At 53.4% G+C, this 24791-nt stretch overlaps 1 protein-coding gene across 3 annotated transcripts; it reads left to right on the plus strand.

Moving 5' to 3' along the window:
* The first annotated feature begins 1079 nt into the window (after positions 1–1079).
* LOC115637746 lies at positions 1080–23704 on the plus strand. 3 transcript variants are annotated; one of them, XM_030539316.1, is made up of 9 exons: positions 1080–1188; positions 12747–12817; positions 14414–14476; positions 15146–15264; positions 15655–15753; positions 16578–16743; positions 18556–18620; positions 19657–19752; positions 20243–23704. In XM_030539316.1, exons 2-9 carry the CDS (start codon positions 12781–12783, stop codon positions 20501–20503), a joined length of 906 nt encoding a protein of 301 aa, XP_030395176.1. In that variant the 5' UTR covers positions 1080–1188; positions 12747–12780; the 3' UTR covers positions 20504–23704. The 3 variants fall into 3 exon arrangements, with proteins under 3 accessions (XP_030395176.1, XP_030395177.1, XP_030395175.1); XM_030539317.1 differs by lacking the exon at positions 1080–1188 and adding an exon at positions 11976–12037; XM_030539315.1 differs by lacking the exon at positions 1080–1188 and adding an exon at positions 11994–12295.
* The last annotated feature ends 1087 nt before the right edge of the window (positions 23705–24791 follow it).

A 24791-nucleotide genomic window follows, 5' to 3' on the forward strand; every position in this document is an offset into this window, starting at 1 on the left:
ACTTTTTTAAAAACCATCTGTTAACATCCCAAGTTAAAGTGAGCACTAGGTCCACGGGACTCTGAGCTGAACTGTGTGAATAAGACTCTTGTTTTCCCTTTCAGTCCTGGTTTCTATCTATGCAGTTACTGTAGGAGGAATTGGGCACTAGGAAGCTAGTGAGCTACCCAGTTTGCAGCAGGGTAGTGTGAAAGGCGGTTTCCAGTTCTGTCAGCATTCCTGAGTTTTTAGGGGCATTGCTCTTCCCTCCCTTTCTTGATCAAAAATATGACAGCATCGGCTGCAATGGAGTGAGTGTCTGGAGGCTTCTGCACTGATGGTGGTTAGGCGGTCCCCTTGACCTTGTACTGCAAGAAAACAGCCATCCGACTCGTATTATATTACTTAACCACAGTAATGGCAGCATATGAGTCAAGTGTGTAGATTCCTTTTTCGTCCTGCTCTTCCTGAACATGTAACATGAACTGCTGGGAAATGGAACATTCTGAATATCCCCATCGCACGACATCTGTTCGGCTCCAAGCAGTGTTAGCATCAGCCCATTCCTGAGCACTGCTGTCAGTGGACTGTGAGGCTGCTTGAGCTGAGGAGGGAGGTGCAGGAGGCTGGGCAGGGGTTTGCTTGGAATGAATAATGGGAGGGGCAGCCTTTCTTTTCCCAGGGATGAGGCAGCTTTAACCTCTCCTGCAGTGGGGAGAGCCCAGGTCAATATTTGGTGGTCAAGTGTTTGTGTCACACAGTGTATGTCCATGAGAATAAAAAAGAAATCTCTCATCTAGCCCTGGGAACAATTCTGTTCCTAGGAGGTGGGAGTGCTGCTGTCCTGAGACAGGCAGCTGGGGCTTGGATTCTACACCTGCAACAAGCAAAGGATGCAAGGGGGGCATTGTCTCTCCCTGATAAAGCTGCTTGCATCAGGTCCCTGCTTGATAAACTCCATTTTCAGTATGGCTAACCCTATGCCTTAACCTCTGCATAGGGTTTTGCTTGGGGGCTAGTGGTGTGTTTTTGTTGGGTGGTTGCTGTTTGAGAGTGTGGTGGCAGATTGAAATGAGGAAGACCCAATAGAATGTCCTAAACTAACCTCAATTTCTTGTTCCATTCCCAGAGAGCGAAGGTGGGTGTCAGTATGACAGGCTGACAACATCCCAAACGAACTCTATTGAATGACGTTAAACCCTACTTAGGGTTAGTACCTTTGGGGGACGTTGTATTGTAAATGCAAATATTATGTGTGATTGTGAGATTGGTGGGGACTTCTTTCGAAGGGAGAGGAGACTAATATCCTCACTGGAAGGGATTGGGACGTTCAGAGGTCTTTGGGGACAATATATGTGAAGTGGATTTCCTAGGAAGTACCTTTCGTGAGGGAAATGCACATTCTCTCCTCCAAGGCAACCCTTTTAAGATGAGGCCTGGGGAGAAGGATTCATTGTATGCTAATTACCTGTTACAGGGGTCTTTGGTCTGGAGTTTCCAGATCTGTATAAAGGGCCAACTGAACGTGTTATGAGTGTGCTTGTTCTGAGCTGAGGCTGTGAACACAAAGAATTCCCTGTGTTAGGATTCAAAGGAAGACTGCTCCTGCCAGAATCCATATTAGGATTTGGGGGTGGAGGTCTCCTGGTAAGCTTATTTGAATATGTGTGGGTTCTTTCACTGTTTTTATTGTTTCTCTGTATTGCTTAGGAGTACAGTAGGCTTGCATAGAGAAACCTTGGTGGTGCTTGTAATGTACCAATTGCACTGTTAGCTGTCTCTGAAGAGAGAGCAGGCCGTTCTGTTTGGATGGACTGTCTTTGATGGGGTAACCCAGTGAAGGCCAGGGAATGGTGCTGCCTGGAAATACCCTGGTCAGAAGGGAGAGTCATGGATTTCCATCTAGGAGAGGCAAGCACTGGGGAGCTGGAAGCCAAGAGCGGGTGCCTTTGCTGGAACACAGCAGGGAAGTTCTTCAGGTGCTGTGGCCCTGAACTGTGACAGTCGGCTCTGCAGTTTCTCTGGCAAAGTGGCATCATTATCCAAATATGCAGTCTGCCAGACAGTGTCAGTTTAGCGAGTCCCAGCAAGCTTTTGCAGAATTATTCAGCAGAGGGCACCCCAGCCAGAGTCTTGGAAGCTGATCCAGGCCAGTCGTCTCTAGCATGTAACTTGTGCAATTTCATCACTCTGTTTATGGACTGACCAGAATTCTCAAATTGATTTGAGAATTTCCTGCAGAAGCTTGTGACTTTCTCCCCTATGTGAACTGCTGGCCTGTGTTTGAAATTCCTGCTGTTGATTGGCTACATGTGTGGTTTGGATTGTTCTGGTACTTGGCTAGAATCTAGCTGCTAGATGATGTAACGGCACAGTACAGATCTCAAACCCTTGCGCGAGAACGTAGTTTGAAAGCTGCTCTCAGTGAGGGCTCAAGCTTCGCCATCCATTCTAAAGCTCTTGTATTTGGGGAAAGGTCAGGCTGTTCAGCAGGCTTTGGAGCAGGTCTGAGCAAAGCCCCTCAGTTACCAGGGGAAAAGGAGTCTGTCCTGGAGGAAACTTGGAAACTACAGGAGGAGGTGTGGTTAAGCCAGTGAGATGCCCTATGGGTCTCATGCAGTGAATATGCACAGCTCAACTTCCAGGTTGTTTGGACCATGGTTGAATGGAGTAATTCCCTAATCTCGGGTGCTAACCCCTCTTAAGATACATCCAGTATTGATCCCTAAACAGGAACCCTTAATATCTGTGTGTTTAATATGGAATGATGTGCTGCCAATAGAAACAAAACTGGCACCACTGGCCTTCCTCTCCGATGCCACAGTGTGTGCTGCTGCCCCTGCCTGTGTTGCTTTCCATTGAAACAGGGAGACTAGTCACATACTGTGCTTAAGAGAAACAGGCTTCACACCAAGCTGCTCTGTCACCTCCCAGCAGATGAATGGATGGAAAGGATCCAACCCATTTTGGATTACAGGGAACAGGGCTAGAGTGGAGGGTCACACTCGGTTTGGCACTGCCTAGCCTGATGGGCTGGATCAGTGTGTGACAGAAACAGGAAAAGTTCATACTTTGGGGGAGGGGGGGGAAGAGTCTCCCTGTAGGGGTGTCTCCATCAGGAAATGCCAGGACATGGGCTGCTGCTGTTCCAGAGAGCTGAACCCTCAGCCCTTCTCCAGCCACTGTGATTCTGCCCCAGCTTCGTGACACAAGATGCCTTGGGGGAAGTGCAGAGCATGACTGTACCAGTGATTAGCTGCTGCCCAGTGCTCACAGGTGAGGCAGGACTATGGAGAATCACTGGAGAGCATGTTCCTAGGAGGTGGGAGTGCTGCTGTCCTGAGACAGGCAGCTGGGGCTTGGATTCTACACCTGCAACAAGTACAGGGTTTCCCTTGGGCTCCTCTGCCTGCCAGGCATGCTTGTTTGGCTCATTTTGCTCAGTTAAAATCCCAGTGGCCAGAGCTCCTTGGGGTGAGCAGGTCTGGGAAGAAAGGGAGTGAGTAATCAAGGCTAATTGGGTCTGGCTGGGCAGGCTGATTACTGTAATTACTCCAGCCCTGTTCCTGGCCCTGAACAGAGGTGAAATCTAGTGTGAAGGTGGCCTCCCATGTTGGGGTGGGCAGGCATTGGAGATGGCTGCAGATGAGCTAGGGAAGAGGCACCAGCCTGCCCCTGTGCTCAGATCCCAGCAGTAGCTGTGCTGACACAAAGGCAGTTTCCGATGGGGGGGCAGGCTGGAGCAGGTGAGGGAGCAGTCCCTGTGTGGACTTCGCTGCAGTCCCTTAATGTCAAAGCAGCAGAGCCCTGGATAACAGCGCGAGGTTTGTATCCAGCGGGGAAAGCCCCACATGTCATGCCAAGAGCAGAGGAAAATACCAGCTTTAGCTAAGCGCCCCTTGGTAGCGCACACAACGGCATCGCAATCCCAGTGAGGGGATGGGGGCTGAGCACAGAGCTGGGTCACAAATTCTAATCCTAGCTCTGTTCCGGACTTGCAGTAACTATCTGTGATCAGGGACAGGGCAGCCCTGCATCATGTGTGCTTGAGCCCTACTGCCTGTGAGCTCTCCTGCACCGCTCCTTCTTCCGTCCCTAGCCTTCAGCGCTGCAGCCGAGCCTGCTCGTGCCTGGGCTGGCCGCAGAACCGTTGTGCCAAGCAGCCGAAAGAATCTGGGTCCGAAATCTCACAGGCTCAGAGTACTAGGAACAGCTGCCCCATGGGATGTCTCAAGCTACTGCAGCAAAGACCTTCCCATTCCCCAAAGTGCCTGGGATTAAAACAATAGGGCTCATCTGCATCCATCCCCTCCACTCCAGAGTAGGGAACAGGTAACCTAATAGCATGTGCACCTAGGACAGTGATTAATGGTTGTCAGGACAACCTCTTCTGCCCTGGCAGAGTGTACAAAGGCTGGAGCTGGCTGGGGACTGGTGAAAAAGGATCAGCTGATCAGGCAGTTGCTATGAGCAGAGAGCCACAAAATTGTTCCCACTACTCCCCTCTCTGCTGATCGTTACATTCAGCAGCACATGTGGGTGGTGTCCCCAGGGGCTGCCCCTGATAATGGCACTTGGTCTCCATACTTAGACTTCTGGGTTTTATGAGAAATGCAGCCGTGCTCCGTTGTGTCTTAGCCTCCGACTGCCAGAAACGGGGATTTGGGGACTGGGGATGGATTGCTCGGTAATTGCCCTCTTCTGTTCATTCCCTCTGAAGCATCTGGCAGAGGCCCCTGTTGGAAGACAGAATACTGGGATAGATAGACCATTGGTCTGACCCAGTGTGGCCATTTTTATATTGTACGAGCCCTGGAGAGCTCAGTGTGCTGGGCAGCAGGTGGAAGTGGGGAGAGCCAGCTGGGGCCACCACTACTTCTCCTTGAATGAGAAGTCCCCAGCCCCACTCTAGAACCTGCCTTGGGAGAATGGCACCTGCTAAGCCCTAGGGGCTGCCTATTAGCTCCTTTGCACTGTGTCCTCTGAGAGAACATGCAACTGGATGTGAGTGAGCCTGTGGGTCTGGTTCCTCCCTGGCTGTGGGTCAGAGGGCGAGCTCTTCGGAGCAGGGCATACTGTCTGTCTGTCTGTCCGCCCTAAATCCTAGCATCATGGTGGGGTAGGTGCCTCTTACTAGCCCTCTTTGCTCTGAGTGCACAAGGAAGCTGAATCTGTCCCTTCAGCCCCCTGGCAGGTGTGGAGGACTTCCCAGTTCCGTGGGTGATCTGACAGTAGATTCCCAAGTGAAAGGAGCTTGAAGTGCTGCCATGAGGAGTTGTCCATGTGACTGGCCTGTCCCTAACGGAGAGGGTGGAGCTGGGTGAGAAGATTGCTTGTTACAGGCCACGTGAGGCTGTATTAATCTGTGTAGGCGCTGGAAGAGGGGCTGGCTCTTTTCCAGGGCAGGTTGCCTGGCCTTGGCACTGAGTGTGGGGGGTTGGGAGCCAGCTTGCCTGCCCAGCCGTGTCTTTGCCTCATATGGAGACGTGCTCCATTTGGCCGAGTTGTGTTCTTCGTAGCCCCCGTCTTGTTCCCTCTGATTCTGTGGAGGGGGGATGGAGTTGGAGGCAGGAAAAGTGGTGGCGTAATGAGATAACAAACTGGCCACTCTTCCTGTGCCATGCTCTGCCCGTGCGGCAGGGTGGATCCCGTAGTGCCTGTTACTGTGCTCAGAATGGACATGCTGCTGTTGGCAGGGAAGTAAAGCTGTCTATGTAGGGACCCATGAAGTGGATGTGGAACCTGCCCTGCCTCCCTCGCTCTCCTGTTGACTGCTGGGCCCATAGGGTGGAGGGAGATAGAACTCACTCACTGGCTGTGCTGCCCTGACTCTTCCCCACCTGCAGCCCCTCAGGAATTTTGCTGTCACACAGGTTGGCTCATGCATCATGTCCACATTCAGAAAACTTTCTCTCTGGTTAATGCAGTCCAGAGCTGTGCCCGTCTCCTGCCCCTGGACCCTGCAGCCTTCTGCATCCCTGGGAGCAGCAGGTAACAAACACCTCTCACTGGCTAATGGTTTGAGCCACTCTTTCTGGGCGGGGAGGTGGGGCTGCTTGGCAGGCACCAGAGTGAAGCACCTGTGCTACATGCATCTCAGGCAGTAATTAGTGCCGAGCACAGGCACCCCGCTCCCCACTCCGGCTCCCTGCAGGGCGATCACAACTGCGGAGAGCAGACAGGCAGGGTGAGTTGATGCAATGGGCTGACCTTCCCCTGTCCTGCCTTGGGGGGAAGCCCCCTTTCTTGGGTGGCTGGACCTGACCCTTACTCATTGTAATCTCTCCTGGAGCCAGGTGTGGCTGTGAGGAAGGAGACTTCCAGCACCTCTGTGCGTTATTCAGGGGTGGCTGGTCTTTCGGTAAGAGCCTATGGGGAAGCAGGGACCAAAGCTATCAAAACCCCACCAGGCTTCCCCACTGGAGCTCACCATGCAGCCCCAGAGTGCCAGAGATCCTCTGGGTGCATTGCCGTGGCCCCAGGACTTCGACTGACTCTGATCCTAACAGAGCTCGGCTCAGCATGAGCCCAGAGCTGATTTCTAGCCTGCTCTGTTCCTTCAGAAAAGTTAATCTGATCGCTCCCTGCTCTCCTCCTGAAGTGAGCTCCAGCCTCCACCCTGGAATGGCCCAGGTCTGCTGCCCTGGCCCAGATGCAAGAGCTGCTTGGGTTCTGCCTTGTTTCGAAGGCTGAGGACGGGGTAGGAAGGGGAACCTCATCTCATTCATACTGGACAAGTGGCTGCAGTCAGGGCTAGCTGGAGTGCATGACTCTGAGGCAGTTCTGCCAATCCTCGCTGCTCAAAAAGGATGAGCCAGGCCCTCAAAATCAAGAGCTTTTTAAAAAATTGGGTTCTTTTTATTTCTGTCTTGTCTTTGAGCCTGTAGGATTCACAGCTTCCACTTCTTTCATAGGTGGGAGGGCTAGAAATTTACTGTACATGAAAGCTGAGATCCTCCTGTAATTGCTGGACTTCAGGAGCTGGGGGTTTATGAGAAACTCCAAATACAGCCAGACTCCTGATAAAATCGTAACTGGTGGCAACAGGCTTGCCTGGTTCCCTAGAAGCTGGGGGTGACCTCTGCCTGCTGTGAGTGGAGGCAGGGATGGAGGCAACCAGCAAGACTTGTAAAAAATAAATAAATAATTTTCAGTAGAAAATCTCGTGCTAGGCTCCCTGCGATCAGTGTGAGGAACCCCAACCCCTCCCCCTCCCCGTAGGACCAGCCGGGGCTCCAGGTGTGCTCCAAGGAGTGAGCTGGCAGTAGGAGGGTGATGGGTTTGTTCCACACACAGACCTGGTGGGAGCATCTGGACTTGTTCTAAGGTGACCCCTGAAGGGCTGTTTGAGGGGGGCCCCCGTTCCCCAGAATGCACCGAGTGACGGTGCTGGGAATCTGCTTCAGCATCTCACAATAATAAACCAGTTCTGGCCACAAGCGCTGCTATCCTTCATCAGAGCAGTGGGCCTGTCTCGCCTCATTGATCCACTGCACTGGGACCAGTGTCCCTGCCTTGCTGGATCTGAGTGATGGTCGCTCGATCTGGTATCTGGCCGTGTCATGGTGGATCGGGCCAGCTGAGCTGGCTGTGTCGCTCCAAAACTGCTACACTGATGAGCAACCTGTATCCGGAGCTAGCCAGGGTCGCACTATTCAAGTCATGGTCATGAAAATGCACGGCTTGGGCATGCCAGGGGGTAGGAGACAGCTTCTCTTTATGCCTGTCGCTGAGAAAGGGACTGCAGGAGGGATGTGGCCATTTACCCTGGGGTCAGTCCAATGTTCTCCAGTTTCGGCAGCACAGTTCAGCTCTCTACAATCCGACGCATTTCCCTCTGTCAGTGGAGGCTGTTTTAGCTGTGAATGTTCCACATCAGTTATGCCCCAGAACGATTAGGCCCATGTGCTGCTCTTTGCTAAACCACAAGGGGCCAGGAGGGGTGTTTTTGGAAATAGGCATTTTTCTTGCTAGTATTTTCCCATGTCCATTTAAAGTGAAAATCACCATGTGCAGGGGCCTGGCAAAGGCCTGTGTGCCCCTGACATCCCACCTGAGCCTTCTGCACGGGGCAAGTGGGAATGTCAGCCAGTGAGCAGAGCTAAATCCAGCCTGCCATGGCCTGCCTGTGCCCGGGTTCCCTTAGCCTCTGGGGCTAGCGCTGCCACCTAATGAATTCAGCATGGTTGTTATCTCCGGGAGGGGCTTTCAATGGGGTAACAAAAGGGGAAGGGCCAGAATGGGACCTAGCAGGTTTAATGAGCTGGGCGTAGGGCCGACTTTCAGATGAAAAGTAAACTGGGGCCATGGCCCCTTGTGGCCAGCACAGAGCTTCTGGCTCTTGGTTTGATAGATAGCTGATATTTTACTGATGTCCTAAAGCTGGGGCCCAAGGGTCAGTCACAGGAGCTTTAAATCAGGTTTGCGGACTAGTGAAAGATGAAGCTGCTGTGTCAGAGATGAGTGTGTGCTCAGAGGTGGTTATGCTCACTCCTGTCTGCTTTGCACAGCACAAGACCTCCCATCAGCCCATCCACCAGGAAAGCGGCTTTGGCAATTGGAGAAAGGTGAAAAGTCAAGTAAGCTCTTCAGGAGAGAGGGGGAAGTGATGCTGCTGATTCTATTGATTCATAGGGAAGGGAAGAGAACCCAGCTGTAAGTCCAGTGTGTTCCATAACTCAACTGGTGCTGTAACAAATGGCAAGATCTACCCCATCCTGTCTTCTAGCTCACTGGAACTTCTCGTGGGAGCTGGGGTGTGTAAGTCCCAGTGTCCTGGCAAACTGCAGGCCGGGTAATTACATGCTGTTCACGTAACTCCCCTCTGCGGCAGTTTTACGTGGATGAGGGAGGGACTTGTCTTCCCTTGCTGCCCTGGACTCTTGTGCTGCTATTTGCTGTGAAATGTGTCTCAGAGCTGGTTGCACTTTAAAGATGGGTGAAGTGATTCCTCTAGGGAGAGTTCTTCGCAACCCTGGGGTGGTTCTTCATAAAGGCCCCTGGGTAAAGATGAGATCGTTGCAGTCTCCAGTACTTACTCTACAAGGATTCGTCCCTGCCCAAGGAGAAATGTGATGGGTGTTTCCCTAATGCAGGGTTCAGAGGGTTGAGCTGAGTGAGGAGTGCAGGATCACCAGCCCCCTCCTTTCCTGTGTGGGAGCCCTTAGCATCATAGTTACAGGCTCACTCATTCCTGGGAAAGAGGCCCCTCTTTCTCAGCTGTTCACATCTTTATTTTGAATAGCAGAAGCTAATTGCTGCCCAATGCCTATCAGCATAGTAACCCATAGGCGTTGCCACTCACCGGGTCTGTTTGCAGCTTTACGAATTACCTGTGAGACTCAGGCAAACACAATGTCGCTATATCAACCGAGCTGCACGGGGGATCCCATGTGTGTTTACTTCATTTGGAGCCCCTGGATGATGCTGCTGGCTGCTTGCCATGGCAGCCTTGATGAGTTTGGGGAGCCTTACGGGAAATAAAATGTTGCTTGTGCCAGGTTTGAAGTGAGACTCCAGGCTTGAGCCTGCATCCTTCCCAGTGCTGCATCTGCTAGACCCTCATGTTGCTTAGCTGAACAATCTCTGCCATCACCACATTCCTAAATGTCCAATACAATACTCCAGCCCCCTGGATTTGCACAATGCACTGTGCCACTCCCCCAGCTGCAGTGTTACAGAGGACAAGAATCTGCACTGAGACACCCCAGGATCTATCTAATCCCAACTCCTGCTCTTCGTCCATGTAGCCCAGGCAGCCTCTGAGGTGAAAAGCAAAGCGTGGCTCTGTTGCTGTCCAGGAATGTCCTACTGTTGGTGTTAGTAGGGGGGAAGGGGCTGGGTCGTTAGCCCAGAGATCGAGAAGCCCCACTGGCCACACAAGAAGAGAACTCAGCATAGGCCGCCTCAGCGCACGTTCCTGATAGGGAGCCCCCGTCCTCTGCCGAGCCTGAGGGAAGTGGGGAGGAGGTGGTGGCCGTGAGTGAGGAAGGGCTTGGCCTGACCTGGCTGGAGATGCCTTGCAGGCCCCAGGCAGGACTGTCCCGCTGGCTTGGAGGCAGCCATAGCCTGTAGCAGGGCCATGCGGTTCTCTCTGGGATCAGTGCCCCTTGCCCATGCAGCGCTCTGCTTGGATTAACATGGTGCCGCAAGGCCGCAGAAGCTCAGGCCCTGAGGGGAGCTCTGGGAAGTGGGCAGATTCTCTGACCGTCGGCCTCCATGGAGGCGTCCGCTGAGTCCTGCTCCCTGAGGCCCGTTTCTGCTCTTGTTGACTTGCTGTGGCTGCCACGGTGACTGGAAGGGCCCCTGTTGCTGCGCTGAGCAGGGTGGTGGCAGGGGCATTTCTTGCAGTTCTGCCCCTCGGCTCAGGAACCAGTGAGGGTGACGAGGGTCCCTGGGTGAAGCGGGAGCAGCAGCGTGAGAGGTGGGAGCTGCACCGGCAGGCACAGGTCGGGGCAGAGACCCAGGCCTGGGCTCCATTAGGCGCCAACAGCTTGAGCCCACTGGGGAAGCTGAATTAAGACGTTCCCAGGCTCAGCAAAGGGAGAGATGAGCTGGATGGCCGGGTGCAGAGCTGGGGCGAGGGTGAAGGGGAGCCGGGGGAACTGAGTTGAGCTGCCTGTTCTTGCTTAGTCTCCTGGGTGTTTCTGGGAATACCTCTGTCAAACAGGATCAGGTTAGAGCCCCTGTGAAAGGGAGAGCTGCCTCTCTGGTGCGGCAGTGGGGGACTTGTGCCCCCCAGGAGGGCTGATTGGGAAGCTGGACTAAATGTCTGGTGAAATGAAGAAAGGGCAGAACTCACAGCGTGAGCCGTGCCAGAATCATCCGGGGAGGCTGGGGAGCTCTGGGGTTTGAGGGGCTGGTTGAAAGTGCACCTTGGAGAATAGCTAGTGATGAGTCTGAGGCCTCCTGGGTCTCTGGCTGAATTCTGATTCCTGTCTGCTACCTGCCCATGTCTGAGGCGTTCTTGTGTGTATACTGGTGAACAGTGAGCACTGGCCTCCGCCATTCTAGGCTGACACCAAAAAGTTAGCTTAACATAGCTACAGCACTCGGAGGGGTGAAAATCACACCCCTGAGAGCCACAGCCATGCAGACCTAACCCTTGGTGTCGATGCACCTAGGTCCACAGAAGGGTGCTACTGTTGACCCAGCTGCCATCACTCAGCGGGATGGATTACAGCAACAGCATTGCAGAAAACCCCAATTGCTGTCAGCGGCCTGGCTGCAGTGCCCTGGCAGTGCGGTGTGGCTGTAGTGTGGACATGGCCTGGCTTAACCATGGTTAGCTCTGCTAGTCGCACGGTTTTGCTTTTGTTCCCTGGGGTGACTCTCACAACTAGTCAGCACTGTGAGTTGTGACCATATGTAACCCTCTTATGGGTGGGTCTTATTTATCTCTGATAGATACCCCAGGGCCAGGGCTCTGCCTCTTTGGTAGTTACTGCCATGGGGAGCTCTCCAGTGTTGCTAAAGCCGCATTGACTTGCCTGTCTGACCAGCCTGCAGCCCCCGAACTGTCCCCCCGGTAGCACCTCTGTGTAGTTAAATCCAGGACTCGGGTTGTGATCAGGGCAAAGCTGGCTCTTCTCAAGCTCTCTGCTGAGCTGGGCTGCAGGAGCAGTTCTGTGCTGGCTCCTGGGAACATGGAGCAGAGCGGCCGGCAATGGGCACTTCTCTTTGGAACCTGAGCCCAGGTGGGAAGGTGCTGCAGGGCTGTCCTGCCAGCTGTCTCTCCAGCACCCGCTGCAGGCCAGGAGCTTCTGCTCTGCTCCCTGGGCGGAGCTGCAACACTCCGGGAGGCGCTGACCCCACTTCCAGCTGCAAATACCTGGGTGTAGCCACAGGTGCCACATAATCAACACTGAGCAACAAAGCCCCTTGGCGCCAGCCGCTGTTCAGTGCAGCAGCCTGGAGAGGGCAGCCGTGGCAGGGCTGGTGGGAACAGGAAGCTCTTTCTGAATGAGATCAGCTGCTGCCCCTTTGGCTTAGGCCTCCTTGCAGCGTTAGCCTGATGTTAAACTTGTGCCCCTACGTCTGTCTTCAGCATGCTGCAGATGTGAGACTCAGTGTGGACCTGCTGGAGGGGACGGGGGGTTTTGGCTGCTGGCCCAGGCTGGGCGCTGTGGCAGACTGGGAGACAGTTTAAGACAGTGAGCTAGCTGGAGGGTCAGCGAAATGATGCCATGAAAAAATGCCCTGTGCTGACACTGGCATGTCGTTTGGTTCAGAGGCAAAGTCGACTGAGATAAGGAGGCTGTTAACCTGGAACGCGGCCCCTGACAGCTGTCACTGGGCTGTATGATGTACCCGCCAGGTAGGGCAGGCTCAGTCACAAGGGCTAGGAGTGTAATGTCAAAGGAGAGCTTGGTTTTCCACATGATGCTCTGGCGAGTGGTGGGGCAGGAGGTGCTGGACTCTGGAGATAGTGAGGCTCATGAGGACAGCTGACCACAGACAACTGAGAGCTCAGACCTGTGCTTCACTGGCCCAATTCCTTGGTGTTCTAAACACACGGCCTGGGGAAGGGCCATGGCCAGCCATGGAGAGTTACTGAAATTGACAAGATCTTGAGATGCTCTGAATTGCCCTCTTGGGAAAGTATAAACCTGAATCCCGCTGGCCTTGGAGCATTATGGCTCACAGGGAGCTGCAGCCAGGTCAGCACGGAGCAGTTTGTATCATGGGTGCAGGCTGGAGTCTATGTTCACACCTGGGTCCCATGGCAGTGAGATGCGGCTCTTACTGTCTTCCCTCCCCGCCCCCAGGGTTCTGCTGGTGTGAGCGCCTCCCAGGCTGAAGATGGCAGGTGGGGAATGTCAGATCGCTCCAGGCCGAGGTAAGTGACTTCATTTCAGGAGCAAATTCCAGCCTGTTAAAAGCAAACCTTCTAAATGACAAAATGTTCCTGCCCTGCCCCCTCAGACATCTGCCTCCAGGCTGCTTTGGCTGCTGGGTAGCTGGTGCTGGAACCACTCATGAACGAAACCCAGTCTCGCCACAGGGCATGTGCCACACAGTGCGAATGGGAGGAATAAGGCAGCGCAGAAGCTGAGTTGCCTCCAAGGGGGGGTTCTTAGGGGAGAGTTGAAAACCCAGGGCTCATGTACCACAGAGCTGGCTCTAGCCGTGTCCCAGAGCAATGCCTCAGTGTGGTCAGCAGCCCAGGCATTGCACAAAGCCTCTGGCCATGTGATTTAAGCTAGTCTCAGTCTGCGGTTCCTGCACCCTGTTACAGTGTGTGCCCCACACACGGCCGCCACGTGCACTGTCTAGTGTGACCGGGTGGACGTGCTGGTGTGAGCCTCACTGACACGCTCTGGAGGGAGCAGCTGTTAGTGGTGTGGCGACTGCCGGGGTCTCAGAGACAGCGGGCAGCTCCCCCAGTGCTGTGGGAGAGGCTCTGCTACCAGGGCACTCTGCATCACTGGACCAGGCAGCTTCGCCACTTGCCCTGGTAACTCAGCAGTGCGACGAGAGGTCTTCTGCTGGGCTGAAGCTTTGTGATGATCTGCCATGCTGGTAACTCTGCTCTCCTGGCAGTGCCCAGGCTGGTGAGAGCTGCTTCCTCTGGCCTCTCAAAGGGCCCACAAATAATATCCTCTCCTGGCTCACCTGGGCCCTTACAGTTCTAGACAATGGCTGTGTCGCTTGTGTTGCATGAGGAATGGCAGGGTATTCACTCCCCTGGCCTGCACTGGCATGCCCCAGGCAGTGTCACAACCCATGCACAGTGCGCTTCTGCTGGGAATTGATGGCCCAGGGCTCAGGGCTGCATCCTGCTAAGTTACCAGAAGCAGATGCTGCTGCCTTGGTGACGTTTCCTGTAAACTGTGCGATGCCTATAGCTCACCCCATCCCTTGAGCAGTGAATACAGCATTACTGTTCTGTGTCTGCGACACGCTCCCTCTGCCCTCCACAGGCATTTGTCTGGGATTGGGGCTATCCTGGAGGTGTTAGTCCTGGATTCTGGGTGCCCTTCATGCTGCCTTGACAAGTGATTAATCAGTCTTCTTAATGAGCAAAAATAGTGAATTGAGAAGAGAGCAGTCCAAGGACAGTCAGTTCTAACGGGTTTGTGCCAGAGGAGGGAGTATGGCTCTCTAGGTAAAGCTGCTGTCTCCAGAGCATGCTCAGGTTCCTGCAGCATTTCCTGCTCACAGGCTGTGCCCACTGACTCAACAGGGTGACCACCCCCCCCCGCCCATGCACAGGGCTGTGCAAACTCCTCTGGGTGGGAGAGAGGGGAGCGCTGTGCCTCCCAGACACCCTATTCTGCCAGGACTTTTAAAGCTGATGACTCAAAAGTCTTGGCCTTGGAGCCCAAGAGTCAGAATGTTGACACTTCCTTAATGCAGCATATTCAGCGGCAGAGTAACTCTGGCAGCAGGTGTTACAAGCTCAACACTGTACAATCTCCTCTCTCTGTTCCAGGGTTCCTCCTGCTCTGCATTTTGACTTTGCATTTTAGCTCTTGGAATCCTGTTGCATCAGCAGGTGAGGTGCAGACTGGCCAATGGGGACAACTCTAGGCTCCTTTTGGGGAAACTGCGTTAAACATGGCAACAGCAACAGGTTTTGTTTGGACACTTGCCCCACCCTGTCCGAATTGTTTGTGGTGGGGGCACAAGGGAAACCACACACAGGAAAAATCTCAGTGTTTCTAACTCGTGTGCCGAGCTCTTCTCTCCCTGCAGCTGTGCTGCAGCTGCTAGAGCTCCAGGAACCCCAGGTTTAATCTGCCTCCCCAGCTACCAGCCTGTTCCCTTCTGCGGCAGATCTAATTCTAGGAAAGACTTTTCCTTAGGCAAAGCGTCACTGGTAAGCAGGGTTATGGGGCCAGGCTCACCCCTTCAGTGGAGGTCCCAGCGGTGAGGGAGGAGCTATAAATCAGCCACACATTAATCGCTGATGCTAGTATTCATGCAGTGGAGTGTTGTCCACACATCGTCTCTGGCTCCCCAGATACGTTTAGAGTATTTCCCCTCTGGTACCTTCCATATCCCACACATGATTTCCCTGCCGATTTCTGAACAGCCCATCAGGCAGCGTGCTATGCAAGGGGAGGGCTGCAGCTTCTCCGGACACCTAGCTCTCAACTTGTTATGAGCACAAGATACGTTTCCCTCCTGATGACTTATCATTCGGAAACCTTATATCTTCCAGAACTGAGCTCTACTCCTGCCATGTTTACGGTCATCACCCCCTCTGTTCTGGAGACTTCCCCTATTTCCAGCACATCTATGGTCTCCAACCACTCTGCGAATGGGACAGAAGACACACCTGTAAGGAAACTGCCATTAGCCAAACACTGTCCAGGGTTTCTGCCAGGAGCCCAGAGAGGCAGGAGGGGTCTGAGTGGGGAGTCGAGAGAAGAGCAGAGTTCCTTTGCAGCTCTGCTGGGAGGGCTGGGGCTCCTGGGGGGTGGCTGATAATTAAGGCTTCCCCCAAAGGTGGATTTTCTGGTGCTGCATGAGACCACAGAGTCCATCCGAGGGCAGCTGAGCATACACTGCTGGAGGCAGAATGAGCGATCTGCAAGGCAGCAGCAAATGACAGCTGAGGGGAGCGCTGCTGGGTGCATTGCCGGCATGGGGCTGGCATGGGAGGGGTCGGGCAGGTGGCAGGTCAGTAGCGAGAAAGGTGCCCTCAGAGTGTGTGTGCTCTTTCCACAGCTCACCTGCCAGAGTTTTCAGTGCTCTGGAGAGAGATGCTACCAGGACAAAGCTTATGCCAATGACACCGTGACCTGCCACAATGAGTCTCACTGTGAGGTAGGGGAGTTCTCTGCTCGGGCACTGTGCCAGTCACCTCTGCTGCTCCTTGCATGAGTGACCAGCTCGCACCAACGCCCTGGGTGCAGCACTCCTAGACAGTGGGAGAGCATCTTGGCTGATGTCTCGGCTCTGCCTGCCTGAGGGGAGAGAGATCAGGCAGGTGCCGTAGAAGTGGCAGCGTAAACAGACCAGGAGCTTCCCAGGTCCTGGGTTGCTGTGATGTGTTTTGGGGGCGGGGGAGGAGGATGCAGTCTGAGTCACAATATTTCCCTCCCTCTCCAGCCTATTACCTGGTAACCCCGGGGCTCATAACCCATGCCCAGCTCCTGTTCTTGTTCTCTCTCTCCTTTTGCACAGTCTGTCACTTATTCTTGCTCTGACTGGTTTTGTCACACTCCTAACCCTGGTTTGTGGTTTGTCCGTCCCCTTCCCCCCATCCTGTCTCCTATGTTCTGACACTTGCCTTTGCTTAGTGCTCGCAGGAGCAGCCTGGTGTCTCTCATGCCCTGCTCCCCGGGATAGAACTAGCTCGCCTTAGAGCTTGCCAATTGCTCCTTGCTGTCAGAGCCATCTGTCGGCTGTATCGGGGTGTCCCCCCTTCTGGGGGTTCCCCCAGGCTCCAGGCTGCCCAGAGCAGTCCCTGGTGCAGTTTTTCAGGCTGTTCTCAGTGGCATGGGGGAGTGCAGAGATGAGCCCACCCCACCCCATGAGCTCCTTGGCTCCCCAGCCACCACCCCTTTCATGCAGTGCTGGGCGCGTGGGCCGAGTGTGGCTGATAGCATCTCGAGTACATGGCTCTGGCTCTTCCCTTGTCCCTGCAGCTCTATCGTCTCACCCGCACAAACTACACAGCCAAGTGCAGCAGTGAATGTGGGAGAGGGAACGGCACTGAGATGTGTGTGACCAACAGCAGCGTGAGCATGAGCAAGTGCATCCTGGAGTGCTGCAACTCGCCCCTGTGCCTGCAACTCAATGCCACCGCCTACGGTAACCAGCCTGCTGGGAACAGCCCGGCCGCACTGGGCTTCTCACTCTGAGCAAGAGACTTTGCTTCCCGGCAGCAAATAGAAGGGTTCATTCTATGCCAGTGACCAGAGACTGATGTGTGTTGTCTCTCCCATAGGGCCCTGCTGCATTGTGGCTTTTATTTCTCTAAGACAGAGGGCGTAGGGCTGGAATGGAAGGGGTGGGCCTGGAGCGCCTGCCACTTGAGTGGAGGAGTGGGTTTATTTTGTACTCTCACCCTCTTCCCCTGCCCTTTGGCTGATGCATGGTGTAACCCCGGCCCTCTGCCCGAGTCTCAGACCTGCTCTCATGAAAGTCTATGCTGCTAACCCTGAGTGCTCGGTTCTGTGTGTGTGGTGCGGGATCAGAATCTATCTCGCTGGGACTCTGAAGCCCATAGAGGCCGTAGAGTAGCTGAAGTTCCTACATGACAGCAGTCTCCATCCAACACGTTTTTCTGGAGGCAAGACACAACAGCAGAGGCAGCTAGAGCCAGCCCTTCCAAAGGAAGCCATGGGGAGCAGTGATGGGTGCCTGCCATCCAGGCCATAGAGTCTGGCTCAGGAGCCAGCTCTGGTGCTTGTGGGGGGTTGGATTCCCAGTGGCTCTGGTTTGGCCAGAGGGATTACGTAGGAAGCCTCTTGCAGGATAACTAACTGAATTACGATCGCTGGTGAAGGCCAGGCCCCAGATTCCTAGGAGCACTGTAGCTTTCTAATGATGCTTTCTCTGGAAAAGCCACCCTGCAATGTCTTGGCAGGAGTGTCTGATACCCACAGCTGTAGAGGTCACGCAGTCCTAATGGAGTGGGCAGAGCTGTCTTAGCGGCTCAGTTGCGTGCACTTGGGGTTTCTCTTACTACTGCCTCCTCTAGCTGCATCGCAGTCACCCATTCGCCACCTCAAGAGCCTCCCTGTATCCTGATTTCCCTCATCCCATCCCACGGGGTGAACAAACTAGTTCTCTCTTCTTCCACTATCAGGATCGTGCAGCACTTGCTGCTTCTCCCTTCTAGTCAGGCCAGCAAGTTGGGTGAATTCCAGGTTTCCTCCCTGGGAGTGACTCTGCTCTGCTGGGTCCTGGGGGGGCACACAGGCTCATAGCTGGACTTAGCCACCTGTTCAGATTGCCATTAGGAGTGTGACTGGCTCACTCAGCCACTCCTCAGACCACTCACTGCCGTTGTGCCAAGGTGAAACTTGTGGCCAAATGGTCACAGACTAACCTGTGGAACTTGCTGCCACAAGATGTCAGAGTCCAAAGATGTGACAAGACTTTTTCTCAAAGGATTAAATGCTTCCCTGGATGATGAAAACATCCACAGTTCCATTAGCTGGGGCAAAAAATAGAAGGGCTTGGGATAGAGAACAATTCTTACCGGAGGAAGAACTAACCTGCCTACAAGGGACATTTCACAGATTTCCATTGTAGGGGTTCCTTGAACTTGTCTCCAAGGTGTGGTCAGACCAGATACTGGGCTAGATGGACGCCTGGCCTGGCCTGGCAGTTCTTAGGCACCAGACACACCTGAGCTGTGGTAGGCAGAGCAGGGATTGGTGGGAAGTAACAGATGTGGTTCATGGTCTGGCATGAGGCTGCTGAATACCCATCTCCTGTATTGAAGTGCCCTAATGGAAATCCCCAGGTTAAAATAACTCTAACAGCTTCTACTGGGGCGTGTCAGTCTCTGGCCATGTTCTGGATTCTAGCCCTGGGTCCCAAGGCTACATGGAAATGCAGAGCAGCAGGAGGGCATAGCCCTGTCTCATCAGTTTCCTTTCATGTCTGTTTCAGGTGACTTGCCACCCACCACCACTCCAGCTCCCACAACTACCACCATGAAGCCCCCTCCCAAAAATGTAAGTATTGCCTTCCAGCATGACCAGACAGCAGAACTGTGTAGGCATGCTGCCAGTGGGAATGCTAAGCTGAGTAGTGTTGCCTTGAACTGTGGTGTTCCACCCCAGAAATGGCTGCCTTTTAGTGGTGGATGAAATGTTCCCCATGCTATCTGCTCTCAAAGGTTAATATGTAGCCTCTGTGAGAGGGAAGAGATTCGTATAGAGCCAGGCAAGGATACGGTCGGTAACAAGCCCAGCCAAATGTTCCTCTTCCATGTGCTGCCAATCCAAGTAGCCTGGAATATTAGTTGCAGGATGAGCCCTATTCACAGTGCTGTGGTGAACGGCAGGAAGGTCCTGGGGCACTGGGAGGAGATACTGAGACTGCTATCCTGGGATCCGTCTCTGGGGCCAAAGCTCGTACACACCATGTCTGAGGGAGGGGCAGAACACACACACACACTCTCTCAGTGGACTAGTGTTCTGTAGGGAACTGTCATGCACAGCCCCGGGAAGATTGACTAGAGAGATCCATAACAGGACCCTTTCATCTCAGTCCTCTGATTCTTGGAAGAGATTCCCAGATGATGTCTGGGAGTTCGCTTATCTCTGTGGGACCCTGCAGAGCCCCCTCCACAAGGGTGGAGGCAGAGGAGGGTTTGGCATTTGCCAGCTAGGGTGCAATTTTAGTGAAGCTTTCTGCAATGTTTGGGGGTTGGGAGTTGATTTTTCTTTGATCTTTTTGTATTTGGGGTGTCAGTGAATGTTGTAAAATGTGACTGCTGGCCCCTGAAAGATGGTCTTGTCAATGCAGATTTGGGCTTGCTGGAACTACCTGGACAATGCCAGCCACTGCGCAAGAGCCACCTGGCTCTTGGAGGGCAATCTGCTGATCCTGGGGTCCCTGGGACCTCTTGCTTTCCCTGTGTGAATTTTAGCTCCTCACACAAGTGTCTCATAACAACCAGGCAAAAGGAAAGTGACTTAAACATCAGACCTTGTTCTGGTAGCTCTGCTCTCTGGATTCATGGTGCCTTTCCTGGCTGTCTTGTAGGGGAAAGTGTGCACAACCTTCTCCTGTAATGGAGATGGATGCTTCAAAGGCAAGAAGTCTGCTGCTGAATGCATCGTTGGATTCAACTTCTGTGAGGTACTGGATTTGTTGGTCAATTCTTTAACCACCCTGAGCTGTGCCTCTTAACTAGAGCCGTGAATGGAGCAGGACAGAAGGGCTCCAGGCCAGGTCTCAGCTCCATCTGTGCTGCCATTTCACAGCTAATGCTGGGCTCTTGATAGCACTTTCACCATAGAGATGTTTGTGGATCTTGTGCCATTTTGACAGCTCTGGAGGGCTTCATCCACAGAGCAGCTAAAGCAGAGTTAGCAAACTTCCTGGGACAAACACCTGGGGCAGGGAGTCGTTGAGTCTCTGTGGTTCTCTTTGTCCTTGACCTCTTGCAGATTCCAACAAGGGCCTCGGCTAGAGTCTTGATATGGGCACTGCAGCTGACTCTGTGCATCCTCTGCCTCTGAACCAGGAGGATGTGCCTGGGGGTTTGAGTGGGTCTCATTAACATGAATGCAAGAACCCAGAGGGTTGCTAACACCCAAGACTGCTAATGTCTGTCTCCTTCCTGCAGATGAAGAAGACTGGCTCAAATTACGTGGCTGGATGTAGCAAAGTCTGCAAGACCGCCAGCCCAGCCTGTGGCAGAGGAGCAGCTGCCCCCTGTTACCAGGAATGCTGCCAAGCTACTCCTAAAACTAGCTGCCTGAAACTGGATGGCAAGGTGCACGTCAGTGGCGCTGGGCAGGTGGCTCTGGCCCCAATCCTGAAACTCCTGGCCTGTGGTGTGGGTCTTGTCATACATTACAGCCTCTCCACTTTCCTTCAGAGTTAAGCAATGACCCTCTGAGCTCCGCAGACTGACTAGGGCAGGATTCAGGGGCACACACAATATTGGCTAAAACTGGCATAAGATCTAGGGTTTCTGTACCTCTTAATTCGGATAAGATTGGCTAGAAAGTTCCATCTATTGAATCAGCGTCACAGGAAGGGAGCTCACTGGAACCCACAGGCCTTCTCCTCTCTGTGCAGGCCTGGCTAGTGCCCAGGAAGTTAGTGGGTAGCACCATGGGTGTTTGTGAAATACAGAGCCAGTGCTTGCAGCTGACTGAACAGGTCGGGTACGTCTATGCTGCAGTAAAACACCACTGCTGGCTTGTGTCAGCTGACTCCGGGACCCTGCGAGGTGGGAGGGTCCTAGAGCCTGGACTTATGCCTAAGCCCAGTCTCTACACTGTGAATTTTACAGTCCCGCACCCTGAGCCCCATGAGCCTGAGTCAGCTGCCGCGGGCCAGCCACAGGTGTCCTACTGCAGTGTAGACAGACTTTTAGTCTTTCCCATGCGGATTCTCCAATTTGATACAGAGGAGGGTGAAAAGTACTGGCCACGGGGATGGATGTGGGGCTCCCGGACCTGTGGAGAGGGTCGGCATTGTGCCACATGCTTCCTTCTAGCCACAGGAGTGATGTCAGCTGCTCATCAGACTGATTCCTGGCTATGCTGCCTCCGCAGAACAGATTAGGAGCTGGCTAGGGGCTGTGGGGCAGCCCTCAGTGAACCCCCCCCCCCGAGCGCTAGTGCCAGCACCTCTTCCTGACTCATGGGGGTGAAGAGGGCAAACTCCAGCCACTCTGGGAATTACTCTTCCCCCATTCACACCTTGTTTGCATGTAAAGCAGCTGTCTGTGTAGCAGGGAGGGTGACTGAGTGAAATCACCGTCTCTGCACACACACATCCCCAGCCCTCCCCCAAAGTGGGAAAACACTTCAGTGGGAGTATCTGAGCAGGAAGAGCTGTCCCTTGTGCTTCTGAAGAGCAGCTAAGGTGCCTGTGCCTAACCAAGGGAACACGCTGATGAAGGGGCAAGGCAGGACTTGGGGCTGTCTACACTGGGCACTTACACTAACATGGCTACGTCTCTCAGGGATGTGAAAAACACCTCTGGGAGATGTAGCTCTGCCAACCTAACCCCTGTGTAGACAACGCTAGGTCGATGGAACAATTCTTTCCTCAACCTGGCTGCAGCCTCTCGGGGAGAACCAAGGGGAGAACCCCTCCCGTTGGCATAGGCAGTGTCTGCACTGAAGCGCTACAGCGGTGCTGCTACAGTTTAAGTGTAGACACACCCTTGGATTCTAGCCCAAGAGCTGCCCTTGCCAGTAAACCAACTGGCCTGAGCTGTTGGCTGAAATCATTGGCATCTTCTTAAAGGCCAAATTTGTAGAACCTCCTGTCTTAACATCTCCTGAGGCTAGGCTACTCTCCAGCATCCTGGTAAACGCTGCTTCACATCAGGGATTAGTCAATGGACCCACTGACCCCTGCAGGCAGTAGTTAGTTCCCCAGCTGTACGTATTCACCACCCATTCATAGGCCAGAGAGCACAAATCTGATCTTGACTTGGTCTGAGGTGACAGCCCTGCTGCTGACAGCCACTGGCCCAGCTGATTTAAATGTTGGCTGGTATTAGTATATCTGATTCTTTGGTTGATCTAGGTTAGTTCATATTAGTAGTTCTGAATAGGAATAGGTTGCTGTTTCCAAGCTCCATACATGACCTCTAAGCCTTGTTTTAACTTCCCTGGTTAGTTCCTTTTTGGAATCTTTTATGTTTTTAATGAACCTTAAACCCTCATGATTGTGCCTCTCCCCTGTGAAATCCAAAGGGGAACAGAGCAGACACACAGCATATGCATTAAGCAGGCTGCAAAGCTGCACTCTTCCCTGCCAAAAACCTATAGGACTATGTGACTTGCAAACAAAGTGAAGCTGCTTGGGGCTACTGCCATGTGACTTTACTAGCCTGAGATTTTGGATTACCTGGAATGAATGACATCCTGCATGGGCGGTGTGTATAATAGGCTTGGGAATGCTGTGCCTCCCCAAACATCCCTGCGTGGCCCTGCTCATGCTCTGCCCCAAGACCCCCTCCTGCTGCTAGTTTGCCCCAGCTCAGGCAGGCTGCTCCTCTTCTGGGAAGCCAGCTGGGGACAGAGCAGCTGGGACTTGGGGTGTTTGGAGCCACCCAGTGCTGGGGGGAGGGGGGGCTTGGCGCTGGGAATGTGCGCTGCCCGCCCTGTGCTTTGGGGCTGACGGGGGTTGTGCACCACCCGCCCAATCTCTGGGGTGAGAGGGGCCATGCACTGCCCACCTGGTGCTCTGGGACTGGTGGGGGAGGAGGTCACACGTGCCACCCACCCAGTGCTCTGGGGCTGAGGAGAGGCTGTGCACTGCCCACCTGCTCAGGATCTTGGGCTGGTGGGGGGGCCACCTGCTGGGTTCTCTGGGGCTGGAGGTACTTGGGTGACCCTGGCTGGCGGAGGTGGGGGGACTGGTGGCTGTGACGGCGGGGGCTCTGGACTTTGGGGTGGGAAGGGGCGTGGGAGAGGCAGGTCCCCAAGCAGAAGAGGTGGGCCAGGTCAGGGGCTATCCTCCCCAAGCCTATGGTTCACCCACCGCCCATGCGTCCAGGTATAAGAATGATGGGTGGAGGAAGCTTCTGAAAGGGCAGAAAATTCTGCCATAAATCCAGCCACAAGCAAAGTCCATCTGGGGTAGTGACCTGCTTGCAATGTAGCTTTTCTGAGCACTCACCTCAATAATTAGCTTATAACCACACTGATGATGGAATGTCTCCTGCCGGGGCAGGCTGAATTAGTAACACCATATTTCTTCTCTAGAATCTTACCCGAGGAAACAGGGTTTCTCTAAAAGTGGGACATACACCTTAGGAGCCTGTTTGCCAGTCCCAGAGTCTTTACTATCTAAAGAGTGACTAATAAAGGTGGAGCAAGGATCATAAGGGACGGTTCATTCTAACCATGCTTTGAATCCAGGATTCGTCTCTGTGTAAAAGAATCTGCTGCAACCTACTGTTGCACCAAATGTAGCTGATACTGATCGAGTGACTGAATTATGTTTGCTGGAAACCACAAGGCAGAGATTGCTGGTAACTGTGCTGCTGATAGTTGTGCTGACATGAGCTCTGTTGTGATTGTTGTACTCTGTTATTCTATTTTCAGAATCTGTCCTTTGAAGCGGCGTTAAAAATAAATATATTTATCAACCTCCGTGTTTAATTATTGGAGGCGATCTTCTGCCGTGGCTGCAGCCTGCGTCAGGGCTTGTCTGCTGGGGAGGTCAGGGAGACAGTGACTCAAGGCAGTTGGGGAGTGCGGGAGGGTGGTTGGCAGGCCCTTGGGTGATGAATGTGGCTGAAACAACTTGTACAGTAAACCCTTCATTGCTGTTGCAGCCTAAACTAGGAAGTGCCCAGCAACCTCCCTCTTGCTGGGGTGGGGACTTGGTTATTATTTTCAACCAAACTCTTTGAAGTCTCCAGTGTGCCCTTTCCTCTGTGCAGGACTCCTTGTTCCCATGACTATCTTGCCTACTCTGTGCTGGGACCCCTGCAGCCTAGTCCACAGCCAATCTGTTCTGATGTGTTTACAAACCCCAAAGGTGGGGGGTTATTTGTTATGGTCCTCATAAGCAGGGCACTGCTTAGTGCTAATGGAAAAATTCAGGCTGTGCTAACTGCCTTTGAGAGGAACAGATCCTGCCATCTTTGTTTGGGTGCAAACCTCAGCTGCTGGCAGATCTTGATGCTCATGTTTATACTTGAGCTGGTATAAATTACACACACAAACGTCCCCTATGGCATTTTACAGATACTTCTTATGGTTTGCGATCCCCAGGCCAAGCTTTCCTTCCAGTCTGCCCCCTCCCTTCCCACTGTTGTGAGCTTCTGCTGAGGAGCTAGCAGGAGCCTGGGCTCTGGAGTAGCAGCCGTGCTTGTCTCCTACAGCCAGGTATGTTCCTGCAGTTCATTTATGGAACAACTCGGGGCATTAGCTTAGAAGATGGATATTTATACCATCATCATTCCCAAAACGTGGAAAAGACGAAACATGAAATGGCGCCACATTCTCAGGCTCCTGGAAAATGAAAAAACAGCTGCAGAATTGTAGGAATTCAGTGTCCCTCTAGAGCAGATGGAAAAAAACATCTACAGCAGCCTACTGGCAAAACAAGTTTTTTCCTAATATCCTGACCCCTCTACCTCCACTCCAGCCTGGGCCGGCTCAGCAGGTGCTGCTGGGGGACCAGCCTTCCATTTA

The sequence above is a fragment of the Gopherus evgoodei genome, chromosome 20 (assembly GCF_007399415.2).
Source record: "Gopherus evgoodei ecotype Sinaloan lineage chromosome 20, rGopEvg1_v1.p, whole genome shotgun sequence".
Lineage (NCBI taxonomy): Eukaryota > Metazoa > Chordata > Testudines > Testudinidae > Gopherus > Gopherus evgoodei.